Source organism: Poecilia formosa, unplaced genomic scaffold (genome assembly GCF_000485575.1).
Source record: "Poecilia formosa unplaced genomic scaffold, Poecilia_formosa-5.1.2 Scaffold222, whole genome shotgun sequence".
Taxonomy (NCBI): Eukaryota; Metazoa; Chordata; class Actinopteri; order Cyprinodontiformes; family Poeciliidae; genus Poecilia; species Poecilia formosa.
The window spans coordinates 24,002-42,738 of record NW_006800161.1 but is presented as its reverse complement, the minus strand read 5'-3'; the positions used below and the strand labels follow the sequence as shown (position 1 = coordinate 42,738).

General features: G+C 38.8%; 1 protein-coding gene and 1 long non-coding RNA gene across 2 annotated transcripts in view; one reads left to right on the top strand and one right to left on the bottom strand.

The window, feature by feature from the left end:
• Window positions 1-10,991: 10,991 nt before the first annotated feature.
• The window catches only part of atp10a (ATPase phospholipid transporting 10A), a 31,052-nt gene continuing 23,306 nt past the window's right edge, over window positions 10,992-18,737 (top strand). The window contains exons 1-3 of the mRNA XM_007568412.2: window positions 10,992-11,809; window positions 16,276-16,480; window positions 17,677-17,762. Of these exons, the coding sequence (XP_007568474.2) occupies window positions 11,385-11,809; window positions 16,276-16,480; window positions 17,677-17,762 (716 nt within the window). The 5' untranslated portion in view covers window positions 10,992-11,384. The remainder of the gene's footprint in view (window positions 11,810-16,275; window positions 16,481-17,676; window positions 17,763-18,737) is intronic.
• The window catches only part of LOC107838214 (uncharacterized), a 14,787-nt gene continuing 10,713 nt past the window's right edge, over window positions 14,664-18,737 (bottom strand). Inside the window, exon 3 of the long non-coding RNA XR_001664280.1 lies at window positions 14,664-14,674. This is a non-coding gene — a long non-coding RNA (uncharacterized LOC107838214). The remainder of the gene's footprint in view (window positions 14,675-18,737) is intronic.

Below are 18,737 nucleotides of genomic sequence, written 5' to 3'. Positions count from 1 at the left end.
GAGCAGTGGTGCTGTTCATTATTTAAATAACAGATATTTCAGAAGAGTGTGTCAGCAAGTAAAGAGGATACATGGAAAAGGTCCGCTTAGGTCAGGGGTGCCCAATATGTCGGAAGGTTTTGAGTCGATCTCGGCAGATGACAATCTGAACGCCTCCAGGACGCTGAGAGCAGCACTTCCTCTTCTGACGGGCTTATCAAAAATATTCACTAAGATCCTAAACGTTTGTAGCTTCATTAAAAAAGAATAATTATAAAAAAATCAACGAGATGTGTTAAAATTAATAATCTCAGTAATTATTGTTTGAACAAGGTGTTGCGCAATTCAGTGCATTTTGGTCCCATTAAAAAAAAAAAAAAAAGGCGACTCAAAGACCGACTGACGAGCAGAGCAGGAGCTTAAATTGGCTACATCGCTGTGTTCATGAGAATCTTATTAATAATCGAGGAATAAATATCAAGCCTGGAAACGTGATGTCATAACGGACTGAATGTTGTGTTTTTAACATAATCTCTGCTTGGCTTGCGGGCGCAGGCTGTTGCCACGGCAACGGTGTGCTTAAACGACAAAAAGACAGAAAGTAAAAAGGTAGGAGTGGGTTAGAGTTGATCACCTGTTCGGGTTGTTTTACCTTTGTTTACCTTTGCTGTGGCTCATCACACCCGCTGCAGTTTCTGAACATTCAATAAACGACAAACTTGGACTAATTACCTCGTTCGTATGCGAGTATACGTCACAACAAACATCAAATAGGACAAATATATTTCATTGAGTTTTAACTAATTCTACAGCGATAATTATGTGAAATTAAATTAATTATATCCCGACTTCAGAAGATTTGCCTTTACCTTTTCTGGGCTCTTTGGTTAGTTTCTCATATTGAGGTCATCAAACCAAATTTCAGATCTTCCATGACTGACTGACACCTGCTGGCCTCAGGTTTGCAACCGGCTTCTGACTGAGAAACCAGTAACCTGCTCCCAGTGTCAGAATCTCACTGAGGAAGAAACTGGATCAGGTTTTCTGTAACTTTATTATTTCTGCTACAACTGATGCATATTTGCATATAAAATAAGTCAATAGAGTTTAATTTGCAATTTTTATGTCTTTGTGTCATGAGGTAGATCTCAGGCGGCTGGTGAGAGAAAAAGTAGATCTTGCTCTCAAAAAGTTTGGGCACCCCTGGCTTAGGTTATTTAAGCCATCTCAAAAAGTTCATTCAGTTTATGTATGTGGAATGACAATTAAATCAATTTAATCTTTCAGACGCATTCGAGGTCAGTTGGATATATTCTAATATGACTGTCCGTATTCAACTTTGTTGTAAATATAGTTTATCATTCAAATTGGTTAACAGATTTTTCTATCCAAACAATCCCAGCCGACTACATGGAGTCAGAGGTTTGGCAGAAATCCCCTACACTGAGCGTGCATGTGGCAACCCTGGGAAGGAAAACTTCCATCTAAAGCTGCAGCATGTCATTTTTGTTTGAAAAGTTTTGACATATTTGTTAAAATTGTCACAATGTCACGACAGTATGAGACGGATAATGTGTGAAAAAGTTGAGCTCCTCCTATAGAACAACAGGAGGAGGGTTTTAGCGATGCTAATCAGTGGTTGTGTTCGCGCTGCTAAATGTGCTAATGGTGGAGGAACAACTTAGAGTTACAGGAAAACCATTTGTCCGCTGTCATCGGTGGCGATGCTAGCCAGCCTTAGCATTCATGACGGGCTCTGCTATCTGAAAGAAGCTGTAGGGTAGCAGAGAGCAAGGGGGAGTGTGTGAACAGTGTGTACACAAGGGTGATTAACAGCGTTAAGCCCCTTCTCCTGGCTCTGACTGGTTGTTCATGACCGAGCGGCGTGTTTCTGCAGTTAGCACAGGAGAAGGTGGAGGAGCTCAATTCTTATACGACGACGTTTTGTACACGCTCAGAACAGTAAGGGAACAGTTCTCAATGCATTTCTAGAAGAACTTTTACAAATCCTGAAGCGGATTTAGTGTATCTTCTTTTATTTTCACTGAAAAACTAAACACCAAGATCATGGAAAACTCTACTCTGTGAAACGCCCAAGTCTTTTGCTTTGTGTTTACAATATTTGTAGATTCCTTCATAACACAGTGGATCTTGTAGATATCCATAGGAACATCTTGAAACTTGCTTGCATCTGAATTGGTCAGAGTTTGAGCGTTCCAGAGGACGCTACGGTTCTTCCCTCCAGCCGAAGAAAGAGTGTGATGAAGAGCCTGGTGTTCACTTAAATAACACCTACTTAAACCAAACTCAGAGACGTTTTTACGGTGTGTGTTTGTGTGCTTTTTATTAGCGGAAGTGAGGAGGAGCAACAGCAGTGTGTGCAAAGCACGCAGAGTTTGGCTGGCGTTTAATGAGAAAACTAATTGAATGAAGGTTTCTCCCGTGAGTTCATGAAGTGCACACTGGTCTGGTTAATTAAAGGAAAGCATGTTGTCATTCCGATGGAGATGAGTTTAAAATGATTATCTCCCTGAGTTTCCTAATTATAAGATTCTGCTCCTCACAGAACGTGGGCCGGTGTGACCCAAACGACAGCGTTTAGGCGGGAGTAGCGCTCAGGTTTTGTTGAACGGGAGAGAAATTGTCCCGATTTAAATTGACTTTAATTTGCTACAGAGACGACGTATCCAAAGGCTCTTTGGGGTTAACGAGCGAATACTTGTCCTGCGAATGTTCGACTGCAGTTTAATTCTGGCTTTGCTTGGAGAATAACGTAACGGATCAATGTTGTAACATCCAATTGATTCTCTTTACTCGAAAGGCTTTTTGTGGCAAATCCCAAACATTCAACAACCCGATCTCATTGCCACCAGCGTGTTCATGTTTGTTTGTGTGAGGCTGAGATGGGACTGCCAACACTAAAACACACAATCAACACTGTCGGATGATTTTATTACCCCACGAAAATAACTCATAAGTAATCCAAATAGTTTGAACTAGTTCAACTATCGTTCAAAAGGAAAGTTCATGTTTCCTTTTTACAGAAAGTTTCTGTTTATGTCTTAAAAAGAATGGAAATAGATGGAAAGCCCATGTTGTACCTGCTTTGCTTTTGCAATTAGCGCATAAATTTGTCATGCATTTGTACGGACATTTGTATCCTAACGATAAACATTCGGATATCTCACTAACGAGATTAACATACAACAGACTTACAAAAGTCCCCATATCACAACAGAAAGACTTTCATCAACTGGTACATTATTACGAGAACGCAAAAGAAAAAAGTTGCCCATATTGACCATATATGGATGGGAGAAAATCATGTGCACCCAATTCTAGCTTTTAACAATAACTGAAGATTAAAATATGAATACATATATACATATATATATATATCTGTGTGTGTGCAGGTGCGGATCAGTACAACATACAAAAATGTTGTCTGTCGATTACTGTTGATTAAACTCACACTAAGGAACAGACCAGGGTTAACCGTGGATTACTGTACACTTTTAGATGAATGAGTGTAGATGCAATGCAGTGTGTGCCACAACATTCCTGAAATGCAAATGCAGAAAACCCCGAGTACGGAATAGCTCAAGCAGCGAAAAGAGCCAACAATCAGCCGCTGAAATGTGCTGCATGAGCAGAGTCACAATCCATTCAGAAACGGGTGGGGGAAGTACAAGAAAGCACGTCGAAACAAAACAAGCTGGTTGGGACTAGTAACACGTCCGCAGAACTGAAAGCAATGGCGAAAAAGGAAAAATAATTAACAGTTCAAACTCACCCCTCTGGTGTTGCACTGAGTCTAAAACAAATCTTTGGTTGTGAGAATAGGAGCTTTTCTGAGTTAATGGAAAACAAATCTGGAATCGAAGCGCTCTGTAAGGACACGAGATGGGTCTTAACAAATTATTTCCCGAGCCGTAGCATCTGCAAACTGATAACTTTTCTCACAAAGGCCCCGAGCTACTGTTCATCAAACTTTACAGAGTTATCTGCAGCTTCAACAAAGTCACCAGCTTTATTGGTGACTCGCCTAGACAGGAACACACTTTACTATTGCTTATCTATGTAAAAATAGACTACAAAAAGCATCCATCTTATGTATTCTTTGTAAGAAGGGGGGAGGACGGTGTTTTTCAGTCAGTTAGACAGATGCTTTTTCACATTTTCTCGCGCATCCATCAGAGTTGACCTACTTAATCAGAACACGGCGATTCAGATGCTGACATGTTACTGACACGCAACCAGTCAAAATGAAGGACCTTTGTTGAGTCATGGCGGCACATTTGCTTTGATTTATGAAAACAAGGGCTACGCGATCCATCCTGGTGTGTTTTTCTTTAAATGTGTTGCATAGAGACTGCAGGGGGGAAAAAAAAGTTTGAAGAGTGTAAAGGTGAACACATATTAGCATATCAGGAGCAATAAGTTGACTTTCTGGCAAAACTCGGAACTGAAAAAGTGTGTTTTCAACACCCAGGAAACATTGGGCTGACAAGAGTAACCTGTAACCTGGGTGAATAAATAAAACAAAAAAATTGGGTTTAATTAAATTGCTGTATTTTTATCCATCTACAAAAGCTGTTGACTGAGTCACTCATGCATCTGGGGAGTGATATATAGCTTGTGTGGTCCAGTCAAACAAGCCAATTACTCTGGTTCAAAATGAATGCTGGTTCTGATAGAAAGAGATCAGAACCGACATCATTTTTTATTGTCCACCGCCACAAAGACGAGAGTGTTGTAGAACAGCAGAACTAGACCTGGGAATAATGGAAGTAGGTGGCTTACTCTGTTGGAACATGTGGATAGTGAAAGAATATCACAATGTTCTGTTTGGAAATCTCTGTGTTACTTTGACCCTCATTTTGGCACAGAAATGGTTTAGGGTAGGAATGGATTTTTGGTCAATATACGATATACCGCTTATAATAAAACTCACTTGGCCGATAACCGATACCAATACTGATATTTATTTGAAACTTGTAGAATGGAGGGGTTTTTTTTTCTCTGTGGTTAACCGCTCTCTTGTTTTCCCTTTTGGCCACCATGACCTCATCATAATGGTCAGAACAGTGATTCTTGAGATGGTTATTTAGGTTTGAAGTACTGTAGGACTTCATTGTCGCTCCTCCTCGCATCAGTGATGCTGAGCAGTCATTGCAAATAAACATTTTGACTTGGTCCTGCTCTCCCGCCGGGATCAGATTAGGTAGGCGCATGTGACATCGTGATGTTGTGCCGTGCTGCAGGCATCATTGTCACTGGTTTGTCATATAAAAAACAACCTTTTATATCGGTGAGTTATTTTGACGGAGTGGCCGGTGTCCGATATTAAATTTTACAGCTAATATCGGCCAATACCAATAGCATGCCGACAGTATCGTACATCCCTAATTTGGGGAGTGCGATATGAAGCTCGAGGAGTTGACTTTGACCTGTAAATTCCCCATATTTTTAGTTGAATCAAATATCTGTGAAATGTGATGGAGGACAAGTAAAAACTGTTGAAGACCTACCTAATATTGGAGCCAGGTTGTGTCGAAGCAGAGAGATATCTAAAAGCTGCAGGAAACCAGCCCTGAAGGGACTCAGTTCAACACCACAGCTCCAAAGGGTCATGACTGCTTTGGCAGCAAAGGGAAAATCAACGCACTGTTGGGTAGATGGTCGTAATGTTATGATAGGTGTGTAACTCTGCATAATGTGTGTCTGTACTGACTTTATGACTGGTTCCTTGATCACCATGAATGTTGAACTTACATGGCACTAGCTTGCTCAAACTGCTTAGCAGGTATGAAGTGCAAAGGGGCAGAAAAGTTTCTAACGAAGCTGTGGGTGAACCTGCCCACCACCGTGGAGTGGAGTCCCACTTTGTCTCAGCGTTACGCTAAGCCAAGTAGTCATAGAGAATGACAGACATTTATTTCTTTTTTTTTTCCTTTTCTCAGCTGCTGTAGCTGTGGGAATGTGGGATGGTTTCAGTTTATCTGCATTTCATCATGTCATTACAGGCTAAAACTCACAGGATGGAAAACCTTTAGGTCTCTCAGGAAGAGCTATTGCTCAAATGCAGCAAATAAAACATTTTCTTTGCTTGACCTTCCTGACATGGAAATGGTATAAACTTCCAGTTCCCTAGATATTCCAGTCCAGACATGTTTATCAAAGGGCTATATATTGACATAGTCTGTAGTTAGAGAGAATAAAACTGATTTTTTTTCTTACAAAGTTATCCATTCTTGTTGTAGTTTAAAGATTACATGTGGTAGAGTGCCTCATTGGAGTATCATGCCCTCTTCTGGCAGGATGCATGATGTCTGTGTCTGTTGACCTCTTTTCTTCTCGGAGGCAGTAAGTCAGCTGCCTTCTAAGTAATGTTATCAAGCTTTGTTCACAGAAACAATTACGTTAAACATGTTTGAGACTGTGTTGTGTCCAAGCAGGATCCAGAGGAATTCTGTGCTGGTTACAGAGTAGGATCTCAAGCTTTGAACATCTCAGAAAATGTAGAATATTTCTCAACAGAATAGAGCAATGGAATAGAATAAAAATATAATTTAGTTTATAATGTGTGTAGGATCATGCAAAAGAGCAAAAAGTGTTAGATATATCAATAACAAGATTAAGAATGATATGTGGTACAAGATTGTCAAATCAGAAAAGAAGTTTATCAGAAAAGAAAATAGTGTATGCTGATCCAAAGGATGTTCAATTTAGTAGGAAAACCTTTATATTTTAAAAAGTACATATTATGAACATCAAGAAGAAAAATTATTTATATAATGCTGTTTTATCATGTAAACAGCATATTTTATGTTATCTGTCGAGAAGAATAGAGGAAAGAAAGAAAGAAGGATAAAGAGAATTGGAGAAAACACCCCGGACGTCTGCCTCTACATCTGCAGAAAGGGACAGGGGAAAAAAAGAGAACTATGAGCCCACACTGAGAAGCACACAGTACTAATTAACACAAGCCATGTTGCTATGACTTTCTGAAGGCGGAGTTTCAGAAAAAGTGGGAGCCCCTTAAAGAGACAGAGGCCTAAATTAAAGTTTTCAAAATTACAAGGTTAAATTTATTTGAAGTCATATTTGATATATACACAATTTTTATAGCAACTGAAGTTAATAATTTGTTGTGCTAGGATATTGCACTACATGCCTGGAAAATAAATAATACTGCCACTTTAAGAAAAAGGGGGAAAAAGAAAGAGAGATACCACTTGCACCCATAACTCCAGTGGTTCTGCAGTGACTCACAGCACTAAAATACAAACACACATTTAATAACACTGCAATGCCCAGATAAAATTGTTTCTGTCCTGTTTAAGCTGAAGCAGACAAGGTGTACAAAATCTGTCTCACCTCAGAATCATTTTATTTTCCTTGGGGGGGAACAAAAATCATAACCCTTTAGGGTTTTTTTCTGCTGTTTCTTTCAGTGCAGCAGCTGGGCGTTTGGAGGCCATACTCAGCCAGTTCTCTTAGCACCAATCTCTCTCTGCTCATTCATCATGTGGAAATTGAATTGTTCTCAACGCCAAGATGCTGCAGTGTACAATCAGCCATTATTTTTCGGCCCAACAGCTGGACGGTGCTGTAGCAAATTGCTGGAGACCGCCCTGCAATAAGGCCTTTGATTTATCACCTCCAGTGAACCTGCTGGCTGAGAGGCCAGTCAGCCTCAGGAGGTGCTACTATTTCAGCACTTTCAGAGGCCCGTCCTTTGGGTTTATAGAGGGTGAGATGGGTGACTGGTTCCTTTTGGGGTGTTTTCCCATAACGTAGTAGTTTATGGTATCTGTCAAAGAGGTTTTTAACACCTTGTAGGAAACAAATTACGTCTTTTTACATCTCCGTGGAGGAATGTTGGCCCATTTTTCTTTAGTTTTTTGAGCATGAATTGCAGGTCTTCAGTCATGTCACAGTATTTCAGTCTAATTTAAGCCCAGACTTTAACTAACCCACTCCAGAACCTTCACTTTGTTTGTTTTTAGCTATTCAGAGATGGACCTTTTGGTTTTCTATAGATCATTGTCCTCCTCCATCATATAAGTGCGTTTGAGTTTAATGCCACAAACCGGACAACGGACTTCAGGATTTTTTGGTACACAACAAAATTCACGGTTCTTTCAATTACTGCAAATGACCTTTGACCTGAACCTGAAATGTCCTCAAGCCATCAAAAGACCACCATTGTGTTTCACAATAATTACTTTTTGTTTGTTTGTTTGTTTGTTTTTTAGTTCTGTGTTTGTTTCTTTACATATTTTCACTTTAGCCTCGTCATGACTATGATGATCAACTTTGGTTGATCATCTAAAAACTGTTTTTCAAAGTGTGGGCCGCCAGGGGGTGCTGTGTTGACCTCAGAAAGTTGGAGGAAAGATCAGAAAAAAGAGATGCAAAAATAAAATAAATTTCATCTCCAAATTTTTTTTATCTTAAAATTTTCATCGTAATTTTGTTGTTTTTCAGTTACGTTCACAAAAATCGAAGTTAAAATAATTGATTCAAATGTTATATCTGGTTCTTATTTTCTGATTGTCAAATTCATAAGAACTGCTTTGTTCCTCAAGCAATAGAAAAGTTTCTGACAAAAAAAATACCAAAGGAACCGTCCAGCAGCCCTGCTCTGGAGAAAAATAGCACTAAGAACCATGGGAATTAAATTGAATTTGATACAGATGTAGACAATATTACATATTTTCTTATAATAAGAAGAGGGGATTGTAATACAAAAATTGCATTATCTGGTACAAGTCATATCACATTATCTGATAATAAAAAATGTTCATGGCAATCTAAAATCACAAGGTATAAGGTAGAATTTATGGTAAATGAATGTATTAATTATTGAATAATGAATTAAAACAAATATTCTGAAAGTTGTTTCTTTACATATTTTGTAGCTTTGTCTGTGGGCTTGCAAAGAGGGTTCCTACTCAGAGGTTAATGCTGCTCTGCAAGGAGAAGTTTAGGAAAAATGTAATCTAAAACATTTAAGTGTGACAAAAAAAAGCAGAAGAAATCAATAACAGGAAACTTCTTTCTCCCAGCACTGTGGGTAGATGCAGCGGCTTAGTGCCATTGTTACTCTCCATTTCTATGCCTCAACCTTTCTGTGCTCTTCATTTCCTGCATTAGACACAAATGTTTATGCTTGTCAGCCTCTTTTATAGCATGTCAAGTAGTATCTTCTTTTTTTTTTCTTTTTTTACAGTGAACATTGCATCTTCCTTACATGTAAAATAGTTGTCTGTTTAGAGACCTGAATCTAGCAAGGCTGGTTTTTGCAGAGGTGGCACTTTTTAAATGTTGTACTTTAAGGCTGAATGTGTACCAACAATGTATCAAAGGTTTTTCCCGATTAAAGATTTCTCTGAATACAGTTTGTAGCAATGTTTCCTTCCTCCGCCAGCCTGAATGGAGCTTCATGGTTGGATACTTTGAGAGGAAACGTGGCCAGAAAACATCCAGACACTGTGGTGGCCGTCCCAGGGAAAGAAACACGATGTCCTCTGGAAAAAAAACATGACATCTTTGAATGTAGCTAAGCTGTGTAAATCTTGTTAGAACAAGTAACAGTGTTTCTTGGAAATGGTGGAGACATTAATGGCTATATTTAGTTCATAAGTTCAATAAAAAAAACAATATAAAAAATAAAATGTAAAACTAACATCCAGCTGCATGCAGGGTACCAATACATTTACATTTTAATCAAATGCTGGTAGCTATTTTTGTTTAATTTTTATTCATAGGGGCAATTAGTTTTTGCAAAATATCTACAGTAAGGGGCAACATTATGTCTTTCCCAGGCCCACAGTGCCATTTCATTGCATAATCAAGAAACTGTTACCTTCACTTATCATAAAAATGATGTATACATGAAATATGACTTAAAAAGAAATTTGACTTTGGGCATCTGTGACTGTCTCTTTAAGAAAGAAAGTCCTGCTCTTTCTGTAACTTACAATAGTAATAAAGGTGAATTTGTATTTTAGCACTGTGAGTCGTTGCAGAACCACTGGAGTTACAGGTGCAAGTCTTTTGTGGTATCTTTCTTTTTCCATTTTTTTTAAAGTGTCAGTATTATATATTTTCCAGGTATATTGTCATTTTATATCACAACTCTAACTCTGTTTCCCTTCAGTTGTTATGAAAATGCTGTACATATCAAACATGACTTAAAAGAAATTTGACCTTGTAATTTTAAAACATCTTGAAATTGAGCCTCTGACTCTTTAAGAAGCTCCTGCTTTTTCTGAAACTCCGCCTTCAGGAAGTCATCACAACGTGGCGCCTCTATTAACCCTTTTAACAATGTTTTTACCAATGTTGAACTGAGAATTAGCTAGTATAATGAGCTCAGTTGATGCTCAGTTCCACCAGGTGTTTGCCAATTGCTGCTGGCTAGTCTGAAGGAGCTGAGTGAGGGAGCCGCATGTGAGGCAGAAGCTTGGCTTGGAGACTACAGATTTGTGGGAAAAGGCGGTGCTAGGTGAGACCAAACGTTTCTGCACCTAAACTGGCTACCAGGGAAGATTAAAGGATTTCTCAAACATGCATGAAAGAATAAAACAACACTAAGTGTGTTTTTGATGAGTGAATAACATTATAACACGATGTAAAGCTCAAAGAAGTCGATTTCACATCATACTATCCTTTTAATTTTTCTTTTTTTTTTATTTTATTATTATTAGTAGCAGTAGTATGCCAAATTCCACAAACTTGGTATATTACAGATAGACTTTTTAGCTTTTTTTTTTTATTAGATAAAAATGTTCCCAACCGAAGCGATTTACACACACACACACACACACACACACAAACTTTATTACACATTTGACAGGAACAATTCAGTTTTTTCAGTCTTCCTGTTGGCTGTGTTAACTAAATTATACCGCGTGGCAAAAAGGAGGAAAAAAAAAGGCTGGGTCGAGGAGGGGCCACCGGGTCAGATTTCCACAAGAGTGCGACCCCAAGCCCACTCACAACCATCCCATTATGCTTAAACTGCGCGCAGTCGCTGATCTGTAAGCAAACCGTCAGCTCGCGGCCTTTGCCTGTGACCCATCCATGTGTCTTGCAGATCCGTGCTGTAGCTACGGAAAGTCCAAGCCCTCCCTACTCTCCGAGCATCCTTCCAAACAGGCAGGGGGGAAAAAAGAAAAAAAAAGAAGCCAAACACGCAAAAGTTTTCCTGTCCCCAAAGCAGGACTCGACATGGATAAAAAGGAGAGGTTTTCGTGACCGAAGCAAACAACTTGGGTTAACTTTTTTGTCCTTCGCTAAAAGAATGATAACATAGTCTCCGGTTTTTGGTGGTGTTTTTGTGTGTGAAGACGCGAAAACGGTAACAGTGGAAAAGTTAGAGGCAGCGTCAGGCTATGGCGCGAGACGGCGAAGACACCGGGATGGCCAAGGCTTCAAAAGCCAAACGGCAACGAAAGAAAAAGCCAAAGGAGAACAAAACCAGGACTGTTCACGCCAACATCCATTATGACAACGCAAAGGGAGAGGAAAACCCCAACAGACACTATGCTAGCAACAAAATCAAGACCACCAAGTACACCGTGCTGTCATTCCTGCCCAAGAACCTCTTCGAGCAGTTCCATCGCTTTGCTAATGTTTACTTCGTCTTTATCGCTTTGCTCAATTTTGTCCCGGTTGTCAACGCCTTCCAACCCGAACTTGCTCTGGCTCCGGTGGTTTTCATCCTGTCCGTCACTGCCATTAAGGACCTGTGGGAGGACTACAGGAGACACAGGTCGGATAAAGAAATCAATCACATGGACTGCCTGGTCTACAGCAGGTAAGCCCGGCCTGGAGTCCAGCTGGCAGCCAGCAGCAGCGGTGTCCACCTGGCTCCTCAACCTGGACACTTGCTTCATTTTCCCCCCTCTTTATTTCAGTCGTACAAGCTGTTCTGCTCTAATGCATCTGGTCCTCTCACATCAACTGATGACGGAAACTTGGGGAAGGAAAAAACAAAACAAAACGATAGTCTTTAAGATAGTTGCTAACTAGTCATGTCCATTCAGCTTTTTTTCCTGCTTCCTCACTGTAAAAACACCAAATCCTACCAAGTAATTTTAGTATCGTTTCTAGCGGAAATATCTTAATACTATTGAATTTAGGCAAAACTAACCTACGAGTATCTTTTCAATAAGATACAAGAGCTTGTTTTAAGTAAATAAATCCTTAATATTGATGAAAAGGTACTAGTTCCATTGGCAGATAAATTTACTTAAGACAATCAAACTATCTGCCAATGGAACTAGTACTTTATCAATATCAATAACTTTTTTACTTTCAACAAGCTTCTAAGTGTTGCTGATAAGTTAGTTGTGTTTTAATTCAAGTGTACTAAGATATTTGCACTAGAAACTAGACAAAAATACTTGATTGTGTGTTTACTACCAAAGCGGTCTTGTGTACTTCAGTAGGATTGTAAGTGATTTACCAAATTAAAGTACAGCATAGTAGTGAAAAGGAAGGAAAATGGTAGGCGGGTTTTCCCAAAATAAATGCGTGGAGTAAACTCAAGCTCAGTCAGATTTAAAACTTGTGATCATCAGATTTCAAGTTGTGCCACAAATTCTCTGTTGAATCTGAACCATTCACTTTTAACTGAATGGTGCTGGAAGAATATTTATATCAGATTTAAACGTTTTTGGCTCCGTATAAGACAGGGGTGTCCAAACTTTTAGTGGCATGTCAAAAGGATTTTGAGGACCAAAAATGTTCTTCTACATAATTGACTACAATAAAGTAAGCATGCAATACTTTTAAACAACGTACATTTGTTGTTGGAAGGGATGTAGAAATAATTTTAGGTAATGTGGTTTAACAGCTTTTATCTAGTCATTTTTTTTATTATTATTTCTTGGTATTAGTACCAACAACATTCAGTCGTTTCTGACCAGTTAAATCAGGATTTATGTGGTTTCTTTAAAATGTTTTAGCTGAGTTTAATACATGAATTAAAAGCAGATTTGGATGCAACAAAGCCAACTTTTGATTTAAAAGTTGACATTGTTGCATCCAAAGTGTTCCCTGTAAGAGAATGCAAAACGCCAGATTATTTAAAGACAAATCATTTGTGTTGTTTTCAACATTTTCTATTATCCAGAATATTTTACTTTGACTGTGACAATTATGTCCTAATCAATAAAAGCAATAAGTTGCTTTTATTGATTTAGTCGCTTTTATTGATTGATTTTAATTGATTAAACAAACTCTTAGTTTTTGAAAATGTGATTTAAAAAAAAAAATCGTATTAGATTTTTTTTTTCTTCACTATTTCACTCCTTGGGTTTTCACAGTTCATAGTGATGTCAGCACACCTAAGGCTGCCATCTTGTTTGAAAAGTATTTTAAAGCTTCTCTGTATTTGGACATCAAATTCAGGTCAACTCTATGCTGGAGTGTTAGGGCCACACTAAGATTTAAAAAAAAAAAATTAATTAATTATAAGAACAAATTCATAATATTTTAAGGATACAGTCCTATGACCATCGAGTTGACGTAATGTGACCAGAATAAAGTTGTAATTTTCTGAAAACTTGACATGTCATGAACAACATGAAAAATATAATCAAAATTATCACATCAGCTTCTGATCATTTTAAGTTTTTTTTAATCATTATTTTCACAATTTTCTTGTAAAACTGTCTCTTTTTTGCTAGTGAATATATTCTTGTAATTAAACAGAATTTCTGGCCCTGATACGCCAATCTCACAGAAGGGATGATGGAAATAAAAGCCACTTTTTTTTTCTTTTTTTTTTTTTCTTAAAGAAAATTGAACATGGCATAAAAACAATCTGAGGTTGTATTTTGAAGTCCAGCTCTGGTGTGTGCCATGTCGTTTGTGGATGATTGATCTCTGTATGTTCAGAGTTTATCCCTGTCCTGTCTGATGTTGTTTGCTCACTGATTTTTTTTTTATAGCAAATCTCCAAAGCCTTCAAAGAAAAGCCAAATTTACTCTGAGATTAAATTACAAACTGGTTAGCTGATCAGTTTAGGTTTGAGATTTCTATCTGTTTAAAAAATTTTGAAAATCACGTCTTGTGCTCATTCTACCTAACAAGCTTGCACCATCTTGTGCTGGTCTATCCATCACATAATATTCTTATCAAATACATTGATGTTTGTGGGATTTAAGGTAATCAACTGGGGGAAAAAAGAAAAAAATCAGTACTTTCCATGGCATGGTATAATGCAGGCTGGCCTTTATGTGCGTCACCTGAATCGTCACTTCCAGATCCGACTCTTCCGACTTCGGGGCTAAAGCTCAGACATAATAAAGTTCTCCCCAGATGTCTGTCAAAGAAATATAAAAGATTGTTTCTGCTGATACTGCAGCATTTGCTTTTGGTTCCGACTCTATTAAGTCTGAATGGCTTTCCAACCTGATGGCCCGTTTCTGACCAGTTTCCTGAGTATGTGTGCCCAGACTGTACTTCCCTAATGAAAAGCAGCACTGTCGTCCTCCCCCTACAGTGCATAATTCACAGCCATCAAAAGCGCCTCAGTGCTTGGGGGCTCCAAAGTGTTCGCACACAGACTTGACCCGCGTTGTTGTTAAGTTTGGAGATAATTGGATTGTCTTTTGTGGCGGCAGCAGTGTTGTACTAAACATCCCGTCCTATGGAGTTGCTGACCTGACTTAACTCATACGGTACCCTGCACACCTCTGCTCATGCTTAAACATGACGGACTACCAATCAGCGTTCATACGTTGGATATTCTGTAATGCAGCTAAATTAATTTTAATTAATCTAATGCAGTTGGACATTAATTTTTTAAGGAATCTGAATATTAGGTTTAAAGTTTTGAACTATATTGTTTTGCGGCTGCTTAATGTGAAACCAGAAGTTTTACACACACCGATTGAAAAAGACGCATATTTTTATTCCCCCCTCCCTCCCCCTGCGCTGTCTGCAGTTAAATTAGACCAAACTTCTCATGTTTTCTGTCGCTTAGGATAACCAAAATTATTTCTTTTTGCTAAATGCCTAAAGATTGGCACATTTTCCAAAGATTTCTTGTTGTAACTTTCTTCAAATTCAGAACTTTACATACATTTGGTCAGTATCAGGGATAATTGTCCTTTATATCACTTTGCATCACTTGGGTCAAACCTTTTGGGTTTCCTTCCAGAAGCTTCTCCCAATGGATTGCTGGAGTTCTGGTCCATTCCCCCTGACAGAGCTGGTGGAACTGAGTCGGGTTTATAGCCCATCTCACTTTCAGATCTGTCTATAACTTCTCCATAGCAACCTACCGAAAAGTTAAAACATTGACTTTGCTGTCGTTATAAGTGACTTTAGAACCTGTGGCTGGATGCTGAGGATCGTCATCCCTTTGGAATAATCATTTGAGCAAAGTGTTTAATTTCTGGCTTTCCACCTTATTGTCTTTACTCATGAGCATTATGTATCTATTTTATGAAGTGCACCAGTTCCTCCTGCTGCAAAATAGCCCCACAAAGTGATGCTGCTACCACCATACTTCACAGTTAGGATGGTACAAGCATCCTGGTTTTTCCTCCAAATGTAATGATGGTCATTATGGCCAAGCAATTCCACTTTAGTTTCTTCAGACCACAGGACATGTCTCCAAAAATGAAAGTCTTTGTCCCGGTGTGCATTTGCAAACTGCAGTCTGGCCTTTTATGTTTCTTTTGGAGTGGCTACTTCTTCCTCACCGAGCGGCCTTTCAGCCCATGTCAGTCCACAGTTTCACCGTGGGTAATCACACTCTCACCAGCTTCAGCCAGTATACACAAGGTCTTGTTTTTGGCTCAATCTGCATTTTGGACCACAATTCATTCACCTCTGGGACAAAGAACCCATCTAATTTCTGAGCAGTATAATCGTTGGACATTCCCATCAGGTCTATACATGCATATAATTGTTCGAACAGAAGAACGCCGGGCCTTCAAACATCGCTACATTGTTCCCAAGGATGAACCAGACGTGTGAAGGAAATTAAACTCCATATCTATTCAAATTTTGCAGTGTTATAAAAATAGCCAGTTGTCATTTTTTTGGCAGGTAAACATGATCTATAAGACATGGAGAAAATTTAATCAAATGAAAAACGTCCAGTACTTAAACTTTTTGAAGACCTTAACGTCGAAGGCCAATCACAGGAACAACAAATCCCAACCTCCCAGTTTGGTCAAATCAGCAGTTGCAGCTTGCTTTCTTAGAAGTAGCACAATGTCTGTGTGAAGTCGCACACACCTGAGTGTATGTTGTTCCGGCAGAGAGGCCAAACGCTACGTGGAGAAGTACTGGAAAGAGTTGCGAGTCGGGGACTTTATCCGGCTGCGATGTAACGAGATTCTCCCCGCCGACATCCTGCTGCTGACCTCCAGCGACCCGGATCACCTGTGCCACATCGAGACCGCCACGCTGGACGGAGAGACCAACCTGAAGCAGAGGCAGATCGTCCGCAGCTTCTTTGACCTGGTGAGACCGAAACGAATGTTGTTCTCAACCTCGTTTCATCATGTGCTTGGTGCTGCGTTTTGCTGTGATTCCTTTTGTTTTCAAGTTTAGTTTCAGGTTTTATAACTAACAAAAATTTGATCACAAATTGCAGGAAGAAGCAATCACTGCTCACTCTCACTACTCACTCCTATCAGTGAGCAGTGGCCTAAAGTGTAATTGAAATGCTTCTGAAAATCTTTACAATGTACAAAAGGCGGTTGTGATGGAAACTCAGGTGAAGAATCTCAGTTATGGCTCAAAAAAATAAAATAGTTTTCTCCGGTTGACGTTCCTGAGATTTTTTTCAAAACCCACCTGACAAATAAAAAGGAGATAATTTTCAGCTTTTAAGAACAATCAGAATTTAAAAAAGGGCAAAAATATTAACTAAATAAATACAGGTTAAGGCAAATAATAAAGTGTATGACTTGATCAAATGTTTTCTTTATTTTGGGTATCCTTCCATAAGTTTCACACAAGTGTGGAGGCAGAATTAACTAACTCCCTCTGTGAGGAACTTTACAAAATGGAAGATTCGTCTAAAGAGTTGTTAGTCTCTTTATTCTCCTTTCCAGATTCCTACAGAGGTATATTATTTTAAAAACCTTAAAAAAGGCTAATAACTTTCCCAGATTTTTTTTTTTTTGAACAGAGGCATTTTCTGCCCACACCACCACTCAGTGGTGTCGAACTTAAGTGCAAGAACAAAATCAGACAAAAGTCCGATTTTTATACTCTGATATGAAGCCAATGTACCTATTATATGAATATAATGCATAAATTACACCTTTCCCCTGAGAATAGTCGGCTTTTTCACATACTTCTTTTTAACTCTGTCTATAAATTTCAATGGGCTTTGTAATGGCCATTCCAAAAAACTTGTTTACCTTAACTAATTTGTCTGCTTAGGTTTAGGTTTGGAAGACCCATTTGTGTCCAACCTTCAACTTTCTGGCTGAAGTCTTGAGATGTTGCATCAATATTTCCACAAAATGTTCTTTTCTCATGATATTTTGTAAAAACAATTTCCCCCTGCAAAAAGATATGCTCTCTGTCTTGGGTCATCTGAAAGTAGGAGTGTGAATAGAGCAAATATTACACACATCTTAGCATCCATGACCAAAGTGAAGTGGAGGCTCCATATGTTTTCTCACTGGGTGTTTTTGTCTTCACAGGACTGTGATTTTGACCCGTTAAAGTTCAGCAGCATAATTGAATGTGAAAAGCCCAACAATGACCTGAACCGATTTCGAGGCTACATGTGAGTATTACCTTTTTTTTTTTTATCTTAATCATTTTTAGAACTTGTTCTTGATTTTCAATTGCTCTTGTACCTCATCGCGGTTCTATTCATTTCTATGTCCAAGTGAAGCAATTCTCAGAAAATAATCAACATAACTCAGACCCAAGAAAAAAGTACTGATGAGACCTCCAGTTTCTTTGAAGATCTTTTATTATTATTCGTCTTGGAGGTGGTGGAAGATGTAATTTGTCTTTGAGGAAGAAGGTTAGAGACCTAACAAACTGGCACCAAACCCAGGGATTTAAAAGGTTACCATAATATTCTTTCTGTTTCTCACCAGTATTGTTACTCCAAAGCTCGTGGGTGTGGCAGAACTTTGCTTACTTTACTTAAAGTATGGCAGAACTTTACTTACTTAAAGTATGGCAGAACTTTACTTACTTAAAGTGTGGCAGAACTTTACTTAAAAGTTCTGCCACACACCCTTAAAAATAACAGTCCCAGGTTGTTTATGTTAGCAATCCAAGCAACTGTGTATGGAAGTAGCTGAAAATCCCACATTTCAACACAATCGAGTGTTTTACTTGTGACGACAAACCAGGACTACAGGAAGGTAACCATCATTTTGAGCACTCAGAGTCCCTCAGGGGGGTTTCTCCTCTTATCTCCTTCCATATTAATTATTTTGTACTTCAGTTTTTGCAACGGAAGAACCAAAAGTTGTTCTGCTTTTGAACAACTGCTTACTTTCACATATCTCTGATGACGGCTTTGCGATATTAATTTATTCAACTTGTTGCGCTTTGTGCCACCTGCGATGTCTAAACTGATGTTTTTTACATCATGTTGCAATTTTATCCCCTCACCAAAAACATACCTGGAGTATTGGATATTTGAGAAATCCTTTAATTTCCATTGCAACCATTCAGCTGTGCAAAACGCCCGGGTGTTTCTTAGAGCCGCCTTTGAGGACAAAGCGCCTCCGGATAGTTG